The 17,389-nt window shown below is 35.9% G+C and overlaps 1 protein-coding gene across 1 annotated transcript in view; it reads right to left on the minus strand.

The window, feature by feature from the left end:
* Nucleotides 1-4,231: 4,231 nt before the first annotated feature.
* LOC149167923 (transcription initiation factor TFIID subunit 1-like) overlaps nt 4,232-17,389 on the minus strand; it is a 229,764-nt gene continuing 216,606 nt past the window's right edge. The window contains exons 9-10 of the mRNA XM_089430634.1: nt 4,441-4,580; nt 4,232-4,235 (exon numbers count right to left, since the gene is read on the minus strand). Coding sequence (XP_089286760.1) covers nt 4,232-4,235; nt 4,441-4,580 — 144 coding nt within the window. The remainder of the gene's footprint in view (nt 4,236-4,440; nt 4,581-17,389) is intronic.

The raw sequence follows: 17,389 nt of genomic DNA on the forward strand, positions 1-17,389 counted from the left end.
TCAGCTAAGTGTTGATAAGTGCGACGATGAAGTTATACGATGTGATGGGCGAGCTTATGGTGAGGCTGAAACATTACATGTGGGTGTGCCAAGCTTGAAAGGCGGGTCGTCTTGGTGGGTCGACGCCCCAAGCGACACGACCCACCCCATAACACATGGCAGATGAGTGTATAAGTATGGAAGGGCCGAGTGTGGAGTTGGAGCATTGAACAACCAACCAAGTTCACAGTGCGAAGAGGTTGGGAAGTTCAACGAAAACATAAATTTGGAAGAGTAGTGTGAAGGTGTCGATATGGGCCTGCAGGGTGTGTGAATCGAGTAACAAGTGTTGTGGCATTCAGTGTAACGGTGGGCTGGGCGGAGGTTGCTCTGATGGACCGCAAACCCGAGTTGTGGTAGCGACATGGTGGAGTTCTGTAATGATGGGCAAACATAGCAACAAAGTTGCGGGTGGGCATCGTGGACCGGTGAAGGCATGGGAAATGTGTTGGGCGTCATGTATAGGTGCGGGTAGAGCTGAGGGTCGGGCATCATAGTCGTGTAGTGTAGAAATCAGGTAGAGGCCATGTTCAGTGAATCGACCTTACCTTTGTAACGATTGTAAATTGTACATCGAATTTAATAAATGAAATTAAAAAATTTCTTATATTGTGTTAGTCTTGCTAAGAATTGTTGGTACTATTGTATGTTATGAATATTCCGCACATAACTAATAATGGAGAAAAATAAAGGTAATGATGTTTGTAGGCGTAGTCTGGAAAATATGAAGAATAAAACTAAGTATGAGTTTTTAGTCGGTGCCGCACGACACTCCAAACAGGAAAACTAATTTGGGGTCGTGACACTAGGCACCATTGCCTCAATCTGCATTGTATTCATCGTGGGTGCTAACATATTGGTTGGCATGAACTTTAATGAGGCGTGCATGAATGAGAAATTCATTTTTTTTCACAAAGTATTTAATTCCCACTACTTTTTGTTTGATTTGATGGAAGCCTCGATTTTAAACAGAGCTATTTGTTAAACCATTGCAATAACCCAACACTTGATGTGAAATCAGAATTTTAATCTTAAGCTTTCATATTGAATTTAATCATAAAAAAATCATTGAAAAAAGCTATTGTTTTATTAATAATCCATTTTGGATCATGAAATATTCGAAAGATACTGATCCATTTCAATACATATCTTGAGTGAACCTAATGGTTAAGAGCATGTGCTTCCTCCTAAGAGGTCACAGGTTAAAAACCGATGGGGATAGAGTGTGTATGTCTTCGTAGACTTACCAGTTAAATTGTTGCGTGAAGGTAGGCACCTTTTTCCCACAAACAAGGAGGTCTCATACACCAATTTGGTATCTACCTTGGTCGTGACCTTAAAATTAGATATATATATATATATAGATAGATAGATATAAATAAAAAAAATAATACCACTAACATTAAACACATTATATTTGGTAAGAGATCAAAATTGTTTTTTGAATTACAATTGTAAGAAGAATTTTAAAATTTGAATTACAATTATAAGAAGAATTTTAATTTAAAGTCCCTTACGAATATTAAATTTTGATCAATGCCCCTACTACTTTCTTTAAATGAAAACAACATCCTCTTTGACACAGACAATATTGCCATTTGAAAACAATGCTTAAACGTTGACATTTAATGAATTTTGCTAATGACGACCCGTGTACCACATCGACGTATGAGAAAGGCAAGTACTTTCGACTCATACGTACTCAACTTTGAGCTTCCTGCATTGTTCTTGCGTACAAACAAACCGACGGATGGTTTTTGCATGTGCAGGGATGACATGGGCTAATTTGTATAGTTATGGAGTAAATCAGATGTATCTTACAGTAAATATGGTATATATTTTCATATATGATATTTAGATTCAATAATGTATAATTTTTACTTATACAAAATTAACTTATTATTATAAAAAGGTACTAGCAATTGCACCAAATGTTGCAAAGGAAACGCCGTAAGGCATAAATTTGAGAAAAATCATGATATATAAAAAAAATCAATGAAGATAGAAATTAGTAAACAAATTGTCATTCAAGCTAGAAGATAAATACAAATCACTTACATTATATGAAATTGACAAATTTTATAACCTTTCCAAAATAGGTTGCCTCTTAATGTTCAAAGATGCTCTTTCAAATTCCAATAGAACCCTTGTTACTTGGGGGCTTGCTTAGGTCAATAAGTCATTTGCAACATTTGTTTCGAGTGCGTTAAAGGTCCATTCCCACCCCTTGGAAATTATTTGTGCTATACGGGGTCCATAATTATCATAGGCATGGTTGATCGAAGGACGGCTAAACATTTTACATCTTTCAAAGTTGTTTGATGAGGGGTAGGCTAGAGTGTCAGTCGTATTTGACGGCTAAATTGTCGCACGACGCACAATCTACCTGTCAAATTCCAACCATGGGACAAAGTAAGAACAAAGTTCAAGTCAATTATCTCTTTTATTGCTTAATCCTACCATCGATGTAAGTTCTGAAAGTAAAGGGAAGGAAATTTTGTTTGCGTGTTCGGTTGAACTTGACGGTACGCGAAAGAAATTTTCTCTTTGACCTTCACGTAAAGGTGGAAGTGTTTTAGTGTCAAATGCTCGAAAAATTCCTTTCATTTCCATTAAAGAAATAAACGACTGAAACGAAGGTGAAAAGGGTAGTTTGCAAGTAAAAAACCCGCATTTAGAAGCAACTTATCCCATGCTGAAATGATTTGTTTGGATAACTGGCTCTAATATGTACCGTGCATTGTCAATGTAGGAAGTCTAAGTGAATGAATTCATAGAAGTTTCCTTTCTCATGAATGAAAGCCACCTTGCGAAATATTTCTTTATATTCTTGGTATAATCATGGGTTATGTTTAATATATAAAAGAAACCTAAAATGGACAAATTTAAAAAAATTGAGAGGTTATTATTTATCCATTTAAACTTATTATTTTGCACATCCCTCTATATTAATTTTTTTTTTCAATTAAAAAAAAAGGCATATATGTTATTTTGAATTTGATATGGAGAGAACAAGTTGGACCAAATTGGAGGGTCGAAAGAACCAGGTCTGTTCCAAAATGGGGAAGGCAAACCGTGAAAGCAATTTCATATGAAATACTCAAAATAAGGCAATGCAGATAATGAAAGCATTTTCATATGAAACATTTTAGGATCCATCTTTAGAGATCTACAAGAAAATTTCTCAAAAGAAACTATGGCAAATATAGTCAAATCTCGTCTTCTACATCGTAGCGAATTCTACACAGGACATTAGTAGTCCATCATATTGTAATGTGGCATACAACATGTCTTCAAGGTATACAATGTGTTCAATTAGTCGCCCATCATATTGTAATGTAGCATACAACATGTTTTCAAGGTATACAACATGTCCTCCTACTTGTCTCGCTCAATTAGCAGCGCATAATATTGTAATGTTGTATACAACATCTCTTCAAGGTATATAATATGTCTTCTTTTTGGGAGCTATCAGCTAATAGCTATTCACTTAACATAGAGAAAGAGGAGAAGGTTAATATACAGTGTGATATAGTGTGGAAAATAAAATTATAACAACATTTATTTTTTACTTTTTTTTGTCATATAGTTATATGCATATGCATTTATATATTTTTTTGTTATTACTTAATGTTATGTGACATCTTCTCCTAATGACCTATAAAATACTTGGCGATGCAATAAATTATGAATAGAGTTTAATATCATTTGTTCATTTTCAACTAATAAAATATAATCATTTCTCTATTTTGAGAATAAACTCAGTTTCAAAAGTAAATCTTCAATATTATTATTATTGATATATGGTAAATTTAACAATATTTCTGGCTTTTAATTCTAACTCAAAACCTAAAGAACTATAATATAGGATATAGGATGCAACAGGTATGGGGAAACAATGAACTTTTCAACTTACCTGTAGGGTGGGAATCCCATGCCCATTACAGAGGAAATATCAAGGTCTGAATGAGAAAACATACTATAACAATTAGTTCGGTCCTAAAAAAGTGGTATGAAATAAAATAGAAATGAAGAAAATATTTCCAAATAATACTGCAACATAAGTAAAAATTAATTTTCTATTGACAATCAAACCAGCGATGCTCCTCGACTTCTCAATATATTTCTTGATTTCAGGGTCTGGAGGGCCTTCCGTCTATCATCATACAAATAGAAACCTTTACATGTTTTCTCACCTGCGGAAAAAGTGCCATATAATTACCAACTAAAGAATAAAACAGAGTATTGCACACAACAAAAATCACAGAATGAAGCTAGCAGCGACAATATATATTTGATTTTAATTCTAGAATGAAAATTACATTTGCTTGAGAAAGAAAGAACTATAATATAGGATATAGGTCGCAACAGATATGGGGAAAAATTAACTTTTCAACTTACCTGTAAGGTATGCCGATTACAATGAAAATATCAAGGTCTGAATCTTGAACCATGATTTCCTCACCTAAAACTCGACAAGCTTCATTCACATCTGGAAAGAATAGCATCTCAACTATATCCTTATCCATCAAGGAAATTGGCTGCCAAAAGTGAGAAAACATGCTATAACAATTAGTTCAGTCCTAAAAAAGTGGTATGAAATAAAATAGAAATGAAGAAAATATTTCCAAATAATAATGTATTGCAACAGAAGTAAAAATTACTTTGCTATCAACAATCAAACCATCCATGCTCCTCAACTTCTCGATATATTTCTTGATTTCAGGGTCTGGAGGGGCCTTCCATCTATCATCATACAAATAGAAACCTTTACATGTTTTCTCACCTACGAAAAAAGTGCCATATAATTACCAACGGAGTAGTCTACCTAGGTGGAGGAATTGTCGGGTTTCCATTGCCGCCCAGAAAAACATCCAGCTCCGCCCGTCAGCAATCCCTCTGCCACGCTCCCCTAGCTCTGCCACCCTCTGTCCACTACTCCACATTAATTTCCTGACAGAATCGTTGTCGCGCAGAGTTAATGCAATTTCCAATTCGAATTTGGAAACCGCGGGTTGCTCGCCCAACCAACTCGAGGCGGCCTCTGTAGCTCACTCACTTTCCTCCTCGACTCGGCGCACCTCACCTGTAGGAATTTTGATTGAAGCTGTTTGCTGGAAACCCAATCTAAAATCTGTGCCATCATTGTTTCGACAAAATGGGGAGGATCTGTCCCATACATAATAGGAAAATATTAACTTCAGAGAGGGTTTGATCCAGGGAAACATGTCAGAGATCGAGGTGAAGGTGGAGAATATGGCTGTTGAATTTCAATAGTTTCAGACCCAAATTCCATCAGGTGAGTTGAATTTCTGTGAGTTTACCTACAAAGTTTAAAGATCAACCGCTAAAATTAATGGGGGCTTTAAATTTCCGCTGCTGGAATTGTGTTTTGGACTGGTTTCTTGTTTAAGCATTGGGGTTTCTATTGTTTTTGGGAAAATTCGGGCTGAAATTGAAGAATTCTGCAGGTATGGGCAGGGGAGAAATTGCTTACTTAATAAGCAATTGAAATTTCAAGTTTCTCGCTGGCTTTAAAAGATTTGGTTTTTTGGGTGTGCTTTGTTTACGTTTGAATTACGTCTCCGATATGTTTTGGCTAAAGGCTTAGGGATTTGTTATCTTACGTTAAACTATGACTTAGGGTTGTGGAAGTGAAGGGTTTTATTTTTTCATTATTTCTGTGGGTAAATTCGCTGCAAGTCTGTTAGCTTCTGAATGCTGCCATTTTGATTTATGCAATTTTATGGTTGAAAATTATTTAAAATTGTCAAAGGCTTCGTAGTGGAAATTATGATTTTGAGGATTTTGAGCTGAAGACCTAAGGATCCATTGATTTTTGCGATGGTAAGATTCGCTTGAATTTCTATTTCATGTTATAGTCTTCCATTTGCGACGTCTTTTGTTTGTTTGGTTGGTTAAATTCCCTTTTGTGCAAGACCCTTATGGGACAGGAACTTGGCCTACTCTGCCTCGTACTTATGATAAACCGTCTAGACATAGTTAACAATGAAATGTCCAACAGAGTACAATTTACCTGCACAATGTTCTTCGGGTGAATAGAACCAAAGCCAATATAATGAAAATTTAGTTTATCATAGTAACCCACTTGATTGTTTGTATTTGTGAACTTTGCTTAAAATTGCTTCATTTTTCCCAGTTATCTTAAACCATATAGTTTTCGATATTTTTGGTTTTTGGCTTTCTTGTGTTAGATTTGTATCTTTCAACTTAATGGATTAATTTTTTTTCAAGATGGAGGCTTTTGTGATTTGAATTGAGTTGATCTTTATTTTCTGGTATCATCGCATTGAAATTCTTTATCAATATTTCAAACCATCAAGTACAGTTTATCCTTATAATTAATTTCTTTTTGGTAAAGCTCCTTGCGGCTAAAATCTGTTACCTACTTATTCAGCTGATAATGACAAAGATTTTTCCCTGACAACCTTCTATATAGTGTTGTTCCCAATTTCATTTGGTGGATTATTTGTGTTAGACAGGGTGGTTTTCAAATTCATTTGATGGAGCCTTCGCTTTGGATTTGAAATGCCCTGGCTCTTAAATTTTGGATGGATTGTCAAATTAATCTCATAAAATGATGATATTGTTGGCCGTTAAAGAAGTGTTTCAATGTACTTTATTGTAGCAAGCATTTAATTGATCTCGAATATCAAAATTATCTAAATGTGATAAAATCTTCAAGGACGGATGTAATGTTGAACTAGCACTAAGGCAGATTATTCTATAGTCGAATGAATTTGCTACAAGGTTGCAGAATTTTATTTAATTTTCAGAATTTTCTTTAATTTTCAATTTACCATCCCACGATCCATTATTGAAAATGCAGTGGTTCTGGCCCACTTGAAGGAAATAAAGATTGAATTTCAACCAGCGGATTGAGTGGGCAGTGTAAGGGAACCAGCACAAATTTTAAATCATTGGTTGAGACCTTATATGATTCAAAGCGTCAAAGGTCCTTGACTTGCAAGCTTTTATGGGGAACTTTTGGAGCCACTCCAAGGAAGAGGGTTCAGATGAGCAAACAAGAACCCAAGTTGAGTGTAGTAAAAGGAAGAGACTATTAGTTGTCGATGGGAATGAAAGACGAAGGATAATTTCTGCTCTTACTGATGAGCTCTCCATTAGGATTCTTTCCAGGGTACCTCGTGGACCACATCGACGTATGAGAAAGGCAAGTACGTTCGACTCATACGTACTCAACTTTGAGCTTCCTGCATTGTTCTTGCGTACAAACAAACCGACGGATGGTTTTTGCATGTGCAGGGATGACATGGGCTAATTTGTATAGTTATGGAGTAAATCAGATGTATCTTACAGTAAATATGGTATATATTTCCATATATGATATTTAGATTCAAAAATGTATAATTTTTACTTATACAAAATTAACTTATTATTATAAAAAGGTATAAATGTATATTTTTCGTATCAAAATAATTTAAATATAAAAAATTGTTTTTATTTAATATTAACATTTTTTTTTGGCTTTTACTCAATATCTATATTGATATTCTATTTTATCATTAAATTTTATATCATTTTTAATAAATAATTATATTAAAATATTATATATAAAATTTTAAATCTTAAAATAATAATTATACTCATAACTATATATATATATCATTATTCAAAATTAATGTATTTTTATATTTCATATTTAATTCAAAAGATAGGAATGGAGAGTTAAAAAAATATTTGAGATATAAATTATTAGAATTTGTTAATTTATCATTGATGGTTTATTGTTAATGTTAAGTATTTTTTAGATAACTTTAAAAACATTAAATAATTTAAAATTTTAAAATTTATGTTTATTTGAAGATGAGAGAATACACTTGTCAAATAAAATAATTAATCAATTTAATGGAATATCTAAGTGTACAAGAGAGAACAACTTATTAAAATCTAAAATTTTATGGATGAACCACAATGAACTATATTGAAGCATAGTGGATGGCCATGGTAGCCCATAAATGCCTATAGTGCATGGTCAAGGTTAACCATAATGACCATCGTTGGCCATCAACAACCACCATTTCAATGGTAACCATGGTCAATTTGTTGTCAACTATAGACAAATCATATAAATCATTGTCAACTATAAACAAACCATAGTCAAAATATGACTAACCATAGTCAAGTTGTATTCAAACCATAGTCAGTTATAGCCAATCATATTCAGTGAATAGTCTTGTCAATGGACGAGATTAAGTTTCAATGGAACATGCTTCGTCTGAGAGAGGAATTGAGCATTGTGATTTGGTGATGGCGAATGTTATAAAATAACTTGAATCGATTTATAAAGAAATTGAAGCAATTTGGATGGATTTGGTATATGGTTGAATATGGTTAACCATGACTAACGATGATCAACCATGGTCATTGACGATGAACCATGGTTGCATATGGTCAACTATGGTTGAATAGGATCAAGCATGGTCAAACATGGTCAATCAATGTCAACCATCATCAACCATGACCTTCCATGGCCATCCATGGTCCACGATCATCAACCATGGTCATAAGGGTCAATCAATGTCTCTTCGGTGAACCATGATTAACCATGGTCAATCATGCTTAAATATGGTCAACCATGGTCAATGTATCTATGGTTAACTCTGATTAACCACGACCAACCATGATCAACCATGGTCAACATGGTTGACCATCAAGCATGGTCAACCATCGTCCAACGTTGCATTGCGACAAGGATTGTCTCAATATGAAAAACAAGCATGGTCAACCATGTTTATTTTAGTGTTTACAATATTTATCTTAGGGTTTATATACGTTGGGTTTAATATTATTCCCTTGGGTTGATAATCCCTTGGGATTTTAGTATTAATCCATTCAGTTTATAATATCAATCGCTTGGGTTTATTAATCTAAGGGTTCAACCATGGTCGAGCATGGACCAACTTTGCATTGTGACAATGATTGTCTCATTATGAAAATCAACCATGGTCAACCATGTTTATGTAATATAATACTTATCTTACGGTTTATATAGCTTGGGTTTATATTATTCCCTTGGGTTTATAATATCAATCATGGTCAAACATGGCACAACAGTGCATTGTGATAAAGATTGTCTCAATATGAAAATCAACCATGGTCAACCGTGGTGCAATGTTGCATTGTGACAAAGATTGTCTCGATATGAAAATGAATCAGCGTCAAGCAACGACAACCATGGTCTAATGTCACATTATGATAAGGATTGTCTCAATATGAGAATTAACCATGGTCAACCATGTTTATTTTAGGGTTTACAATATTTTTCTTAGGGTTTATATACCTTGGGTTTATAATATTAAACCCTTAGGTTTCAATATTATTTCGTTGGGTTCATAATCCCTTGGGGTTTTAGTATTAATCCCTAAGGTTTATTATTGCACTGGGTTTATAATATCAATCCCTTGGGTTTATTAATCAAAGGGTTCATATTCCTAGGGTTTAATATTATTCCCTTGGGTTTATAATATCAATCCCTTGGGTTTATTAATATAAGGGTTAATATTCCTAGGGTTTAATATTATTCCATTGGGTTTAATATCATTCCGTTGGGCTTATAATCCCTTCGGTTTAATACCATTCCATCAGGTTTATAATCCCTTGGGTTTTTAGTATTGATCCCTTGAGTTTATTATTATCTTTAGTTTATAATATTAATCATGGTCAACCATGGACAATCATGGTCCACCACGACCAACCATGGTCAACCATGGTCAATCATGGTCAACCATGTTTTATAAAATCAAACATGGTCGACCATGGTTAATCATGGTCAACTATGGTCGATTGTCGCATTGTGACAAGGATTATCTCACTATGAAAATCAACTATGTTCAACCATGTTTATTTTAGTGTTTATAATATTTATCTTATGGTTTATATACCTTGGCTTTATAATATTAGTCCCTTGGGTTTAATATTATTCCCTTGGGTTCATAATCCCTTGGGGTTTTGGTATTAATCCCTTAGGTTTATAATATCAATCTCTTGGGTTTATAATATCAATTATGGTTAGCCATGGTCAATCTTAACCAACCATGGTTAACCATGGTTGAATGTCACATTGTGGCAAAGATTGTCTCAAAATGAAAATCAACCCTATGGTTTATTAATCCCTATGGTTTTTTATTCCCTTGAGTTTATAATATCAATCATGGTCAACCACGGTCAATCATGGTCAACCATGGTTGAACGTCACAGTGTGACAAATATTGTCACAATATGAAAATAAACCATGGCCCAATGTCGCATTGTGACAAAGATTCTTTCGATTTGAAAACCAATCATGTTCAACCATGTTCCAACATCACATTGTGACAAGGATTTTCTCAATATGAAAATCAACCATGGTCAACCATGTTTATTTTAATGTTTATAATATGTATCTTAGGGTTTATATACCTTGGGTTTATAATATTAGTCCCTTGGGTTTAATATTATTCAACCATGGTTAACCATGTTTTATAAAATCAATCATGGTCAACCATGGCTAATCATGGTTAGCCATGGTCTAACGTCATATTGTGACAAATATTGTCTCAATATGAAAATCAATCATTCTCTCAACCATGGTCCAACTTCTCATTATGACAAAGATTGTCTTAGTATGATAATCATGGTCAACCATGGTGAAGCATGTTTTATAAAATCAAACATGGTCATCCATGGTCGAACATCACATTGTGACAAACATTGTCTTGATATGAAAAACAACCATGGTTAAGCATTGTCAAGCATGGTCCAACGTCACATGTGACAAGGATTATCTCAATATGAAAATCAATCATGGTCAACCATGTTTGTTTTAGTGCTTGTAATATTTATACCTTGGGTTTATAATATTATTCCCTTGGGTTTAATATTATTCCCTTAGTTTCATATTCCCTTGTGGTTTTAGTATTAATCCTTTTGGTTTATTATTCCCTTGGGTTTATAATATCAATCATTTTGGTTTATTAATATAAGGGTTCAACCATGGTTGAGCATGGTCCAATATCACATTGTGACAAAATAGTTTCATTATGAAAACCAACCAGGGTCAACCATGTTTATTTAATGGTTTATAATATTTATCTTAGGGTTTATGTACTTTGGGATTATATTATTCCCTTGGGTATTTAGTATTAATCATTTGGCTTTATTATCCCTTGGATTTATAATATCAATCATGGTCAACCATGGTCAATCATTGCCAACCATGGTCAACCATGTTTTTATAAAATCAATCATAATCAACCATGTTCAATCATGGTCAACCATGGTGCAACATCACATTGTGACAAAAATTCTCTCAATATGAAAATCAACCATGGTAAACCATGGTCCAACACCACATTGTGACCAGGATTTTCTTGATATGAAAATCAACTGTGGTTAACCATGTTTATTTTAGGGTTTATACTATTTAATTTAAGGTTTATATACCTTACGTTTATAATATTAATCCCTTGGGTTTAATATTATTTTGTTGTGTTCATATCCCTTTGGGTTTTAAAATTAATCCATTGGGTTTATTATTCCCTTGGGTTTATAATATCAATCATTTGGATTTATTAATCAAAGGGTTGATATTCCTATGGTTTAATATTATTCCCTTAGGTTTATTATTCCCCTTGGTTTATAATATCAATCCATTGGGTTTATTAATGTAAGGGTTCATATTCTTAAGGTTTAATATTATTCCCTTGGGTTTTAGTATTAATCCCCTAGGTTTATTATTCTGTTCGGTTTATAATATGAATCATGGTAAACCATGGATAATCATGGTCAACCATGTTCAATCATTGTGTTGACAGGAGGAATGTACCATCAACAGCTAAGGGGGTGTCCCCGGTGTGAAGTCCCAATCAGACCTCACACCGTTTGGGATAGGATCCCCATCCGATATGTTGGCCCGACTACCACCATGAATGTCTTCGCTCTTAGTTGCCAAATGAAAGGTGTGAGAATGAGGACAAGAATTAAATTCCTGTACAATGAAACAAAATCAGCCCAAGATTGACAAACTATAGAAAGAGGTACAAGAAAGTCTCAGCAACAATAATGAGGAGTATGCCATGAGAGGGATCAGTGAACTAAAACCTAATCAGACATATATGAACAAGAACATGCCAGACGTTAATTGCAAATTAATTCATAATAGATCACCGACATGGCGAGAAATAAGTAAAAAAAGATTGGAAAGCAAAACATACATGCAAAAACTATGAACTAGTCCATAACATATTGCGTATATGAAAACACACATACAAATACAGTGAAAATATCATAAAACTAATACAACCCCTATGAGTAAGAATGGGAGTTAGTGCCAAACATGAAGAACATCTTATTAATGTTGCTACAAATTCAAGTACCTATCTTGCAACCGGTCAAAACCCAACAATGGAACATGGGTTGCTCATATCATTGCCCAATGCAAAGCCCTAGCCTCACTACAACTCACTCTACTAACTTCCAAGAGCTGAGTGCCTCTATCTCTCAAGCACAAATCAACTATCTAATCCTTGCCTCAACTCAAGTGCTCAAAGTCCCTTACAATGAGGCATGAGGGCACATTTATAGAGATGAGGTGACTTTTCACCTATCGTGACCTTTGACCTACCCTCATGACTTTTGAACTTCCTCGCTACTATTTCATGTCTAATGCTTAGTACATGCTCAATTGATCTCAACATAACTGCTGACACCATGATGAGAAAATTTACATATTGATAGAAGAGAGAATGTGAGGAGAGAAGAGAAGTTTTGAGAAACCCTAGGGCTGGTTTTTATTGCCAACATTGTTGTGAAACCATGGAGACTTGCATGAACTATTGAACTTCCTGCTATTGTTCCTCACTTGCACCTTATGTTGTTGTGTTCTTGAGACTACCACCATATTTTAGGAGCCTAAGTGGATCCAGTTTCGATCTTGCTGAAACCCTGGTTGTGTAGCTTTTGTGAAAACCCTAACTCCCTTCATCTAGGTCAACATTCTTGCTTTCTCCTATTACGTGCAAGCAAACAAATTACATTATCCATACATATTGGAAATCAAAGAATAATATTAGACAGATTAAAATATTATCTAAGTGAAACAACAATTTGGATCCTTCTATAGTCCTTATTTGCAGCACAGCATGGTCAAGAGTATGTGTGGCTTATACAGGATCACTTAGAATTTTCCAACCATGTTTAAAAGATGTGTGGCTTATACAGGATCACTTAGAACTTTCCAACCATGTTTAAAAGCGGCCTATAGCCACTACTGGTAGCCTTGTAAGGTATTGGAGATCATGTCTGTAAATAACATTAATGTAATTTGGAATGTCCACCGAAATATTTTCCTGGTCAATGATACTTCTCTCAAAACTTAATCACTATCAATCATAAGATTATTCTCTGGATATATATAAGAAACATCAATCAACTTGCTTCAGTTCCCAACACCCTTACATGTTGATGATGATGATTCGACCTTCAAATGGTTAGTGTGATAACCACCTCCTCAATACCAGCTTTAAGTAGCGATTATCATCAAGATTGTAGTGTCGTAGCAGAATTTGACCTCATCAAGAATAGAGGGGGACGATGTGGCCTGAAAAACCCTTTTGTTTTGATCCCACTAATTTCCGTTGTCAATTATTTGGGAGGTTTTAGAACGAATACAGTAGTTTCTTCGTGGTGGATGTTTCTCCTCCTGGATGATTGTATATATAAGGTAAGCACTTGAATGTGACTACTTTGCTATGGACACAATCAACACTTCCACTTTATGACCAAATGCAATTAACTTCCTTGGCCTGCAATTGAATGTAACGTGAGACCTGTGGGTGATAAAAATAATTCTAGAGTCTGGGGCATGCCAAAATCCTACAACAGGTTGCATACTTGGATTGGGATTTCTGGTAGAAAGTGTGACCAATGGAGAGAGAGAGCGTCCTTGGGAACTTTGTCTATAGATGTTGCAGATCAACGTCATGATTTTTGCAGAGGTCACAAAGTCGCACATTGATGGGGGTTATACCTTCTGGATGCACAACTGAGGGAAAGGAACCCGACTATGCGACCAGTGAGGGAGGTTGTGACTTTTGGGGGTCACAGAGAGGAACTGCAACTGGTGAAAGTCGCATGGTCGCAATTGAGGGGGCAGGCTGTGCTTTCGGTAGCTCACCTGAGGCTGACAATTGTGACTATGCGACCTACCATGTTACTCGGATAATATGAGGGCAAGATAAGTAGTGAGGTAGCATTGCAGCGGAGGTCGCATTCTTTGTTGTGTTGTCGGGCACATCAATGCGACCCTGCAACCTGAAGAGAGGTCACATAGCTGTGATTAGGCCAGATCGCAATTCTGGGTATGTGTTGAAGCACAAAATCGCGACTGGGAGAGAAGTGACTGGAGTCATATGAATACTGATAGTTATGCAGTGTCACTTCCCATCGATGTTTGAAACTTCTCTGGTCCTTTGTAAAAGCATATGGACTTCCGATAGTTGTTAGATTTGACTACGCCCATCGAAAAATTGCAGTGTGACCAGAGTCTAATACTCCTTACCGTTCATGACAATGGGACGACATTGAACGTGTGTTGATATAAGGCTATATTAATGCAATATATTGCACTGATATATGACCTGGTCACACAGTGCAACGTTGCATGATTGGCATGGTCATTTCCTTGGACATAAAATCGTGGTGTCATTCCCTTTCGTACTGCGATCATGGAAATGATGTATAACCAATCCTCTTTTGTCTGTTCCCTGTGCAGGTGGAAACGCATTCATAATTTTTGGATTCGCTTTGAGCCATTACACTGTACCCCATGCGGCTCAATAAACGTTATATTCACTGGGTGTGATAGAAAGTTAGAAACTGACCACCAGTAGTCGCGCGTTGAATGAGCAGTGCATTGGTCGCATTACTGTCTTCTCAATATTTGTATATATTCGCCAATGTTTCTAGCACTATGCTAGGTGGAATTGAGTCGTAACAACTGTCAACATTGTGATGCGATAATTCCCTTTGGTGTGGGTACAATTTGAGCACTTGTTTTCTCTACACGGTTTTTATTGCATCGTTCATCCAATTTTGATATGGACACCTGCACGTAATATCGACATCGCCTTTGATAAAATATCTCTTTGTAGCATAACCCCAACACTAGCTTGGCGTAGCATGTCTTTTAATGATTTTTTGTTGTAACGCTCATCGCCATATGAGTTCCGTCGCACAGGCATGTATCCTCCATCAAGAGGCGCGGATAATTTTTCCACTTGACTCAAAGGTACGTCATATAATATGTCATGGAGTGTGCCCCTTGCCTTTAACACACTCAACAATGTATCCTTCCCCTTTGTATAGGCTCTTAACTCACATATAGCATTCTATTTTAGAAGTAAGCGTCGACTCCCAAGAGAACGTTGACGTTGATTTGTGGTTTAGTTTGCACCCTAATGGCGCGCTGCCATCATTAAAAGGTCCTTGGTCTAGGATATTGATGATATATATACCACATTCCCATAGCAGCTCGATTGAATATACATGTTCATATCTCCATCTTGGTAACTACTTGAGTACATATAGAGATATATATAAAAGAGCAATTTATTTCATGCAAACATTGGCCTGTGGTCCCATCACACCTATACAATGTCTAGAATTCATAATCATTCCTTTTTTTTTAATGTCTTTTGCCTCATGTTACATTTTAAAACATCTCATTCCTTTTTTTTTTAATGTCTTTTGCCTTATGTTACATTTTAAAACATCTCTCCATTGCATGCGTGGGGAGTAGAGCTTTTGAGTGTGCCTTTACAAGAGCTCTAAGTGTGTTTCTTTTGTTGGCCTTGCATGGCACAAAGTGGCCACAAGTTAATTAAATGATATCACGTAATAATGCTTATATTTAAAATTAAACTAAGATGCATCACAAGAATGAAGAAAGTGTAAGTAAGGATAGTGTATGAATCCATTCCTACTTTTAATTTCCCTAAATTCAATTGAATTACTTGCATATGTTAGGCTCGATCTGGGAGGAGTGCGCGGGAGCAGGGAAGAGCGATCAGAGTTCAGCGCGCACAGGGGTGTCAGAATACCTATGAAGGGTGGACGAGGAGGGGGCTCCACTCCCTCCTACAAGGAGGCCCTGGCCAGCAGGGGGAAAAAGCCTCTAGAAGATGTTAGGGAAACAGGGGTGGAAGGAAAAAAGAGCACGGAAGCGGGAACAGAAGAACCCACAGAAAAGGATCAAAATCGCACAAAAGACAAGGAGGTAGAAGACAAAAAATAGGAAACTAAAGACAAGAAACACAAGGGACCCTGCAAACCCAAAACAGATATAACTCCCAGGGTGATTTTAAATAATCCAGAGCTGCAGGCGTACAGGGAACACATGGGGACATATGCCATCATCTGTAAGTTTATGGGACTATGGCCCACTGAAAAAGCTCTACAATCATGGATTAGATACCACTGGAAACCTAAAGGAAGCATAGATCTTCACCTTGGGTCTAAGGGTTTCTTTATGGTGGTGTTCACAAATATTGAAGACAATGACAGAATATTTGAAGGAGGACCCTACTTCTATGCTACTACAGGACTCTATATGAGACCTTGGGTTATAAACTTTGTCCCAGAAAAGGAGACTTTTACTTCAGTTCCGGTTTGGGTAAGACTCTACTCTCTACCTCTTGATTACAAAATGAATTATTAGCGGCCATAGGCAATAAATTAGGATGCTATGTTAAAGCCTCTGAAGCCACTAGAAGGGGAAAATATACTTCCTTTGCCAGAATTTGTGTGGAAATGGACCTTTTAGGAGCTCTACCAGAGGAGATAATCTTGGAAGTTTTTGATGAAGAATGGGTACAAACAGTAGATTATGAGCACATCCCATTCAGATGTCGTAAATGCCATGAACATGGACATCTTTTTAGAGATTGTCTGCTCAACAAGGAAATAAACAAAAGCAGAAGCAATACAATGAAAGAATTAGATAGCTTTCAGAAAGTAGTTAAGCGAAGTAAGGGAAGTAAGAGAGGTCTGAAGAATCCGCAGCGAGAAGAACAACAGTTTAGGCAAAATAGTTTCCAGGTGCTTCAGGAAGAGAATGAGAATACTAAAGAAGAACAAGCAATGGAAGGGAGTTTTGCAGAAAAGGAGGAAGGAAAAAACCCATAACAGACATAAAATGATGAGTACCAGAAAGAAGCCACCATGAGTGATGTGGAATAAGAAATGGATCAGGAAATGACTCAGAATGACACGGACCCAGAGGACCATGAACTACTAGAAATTCTTGATAAAGAAAACCTAGACCTAGAAG

This window comes from Pinus tabuliformis, chromosome 5_1 (genome assembly GCF_031772625.1).
Source record: "Pinus tabuliformis cultivar Carrire ecotype Pingquan chromosome 5_1, CPIR1, whole genome shotgun sequence".
In the NCBI taxonomy this organism is placed as follows: domain Eukaryota; kingdom Viridiplantae; phylum Streptophyta; class Pinopsida; order Pinales; family Pinaceae; genus Pinus; species Pinus tabuliformis.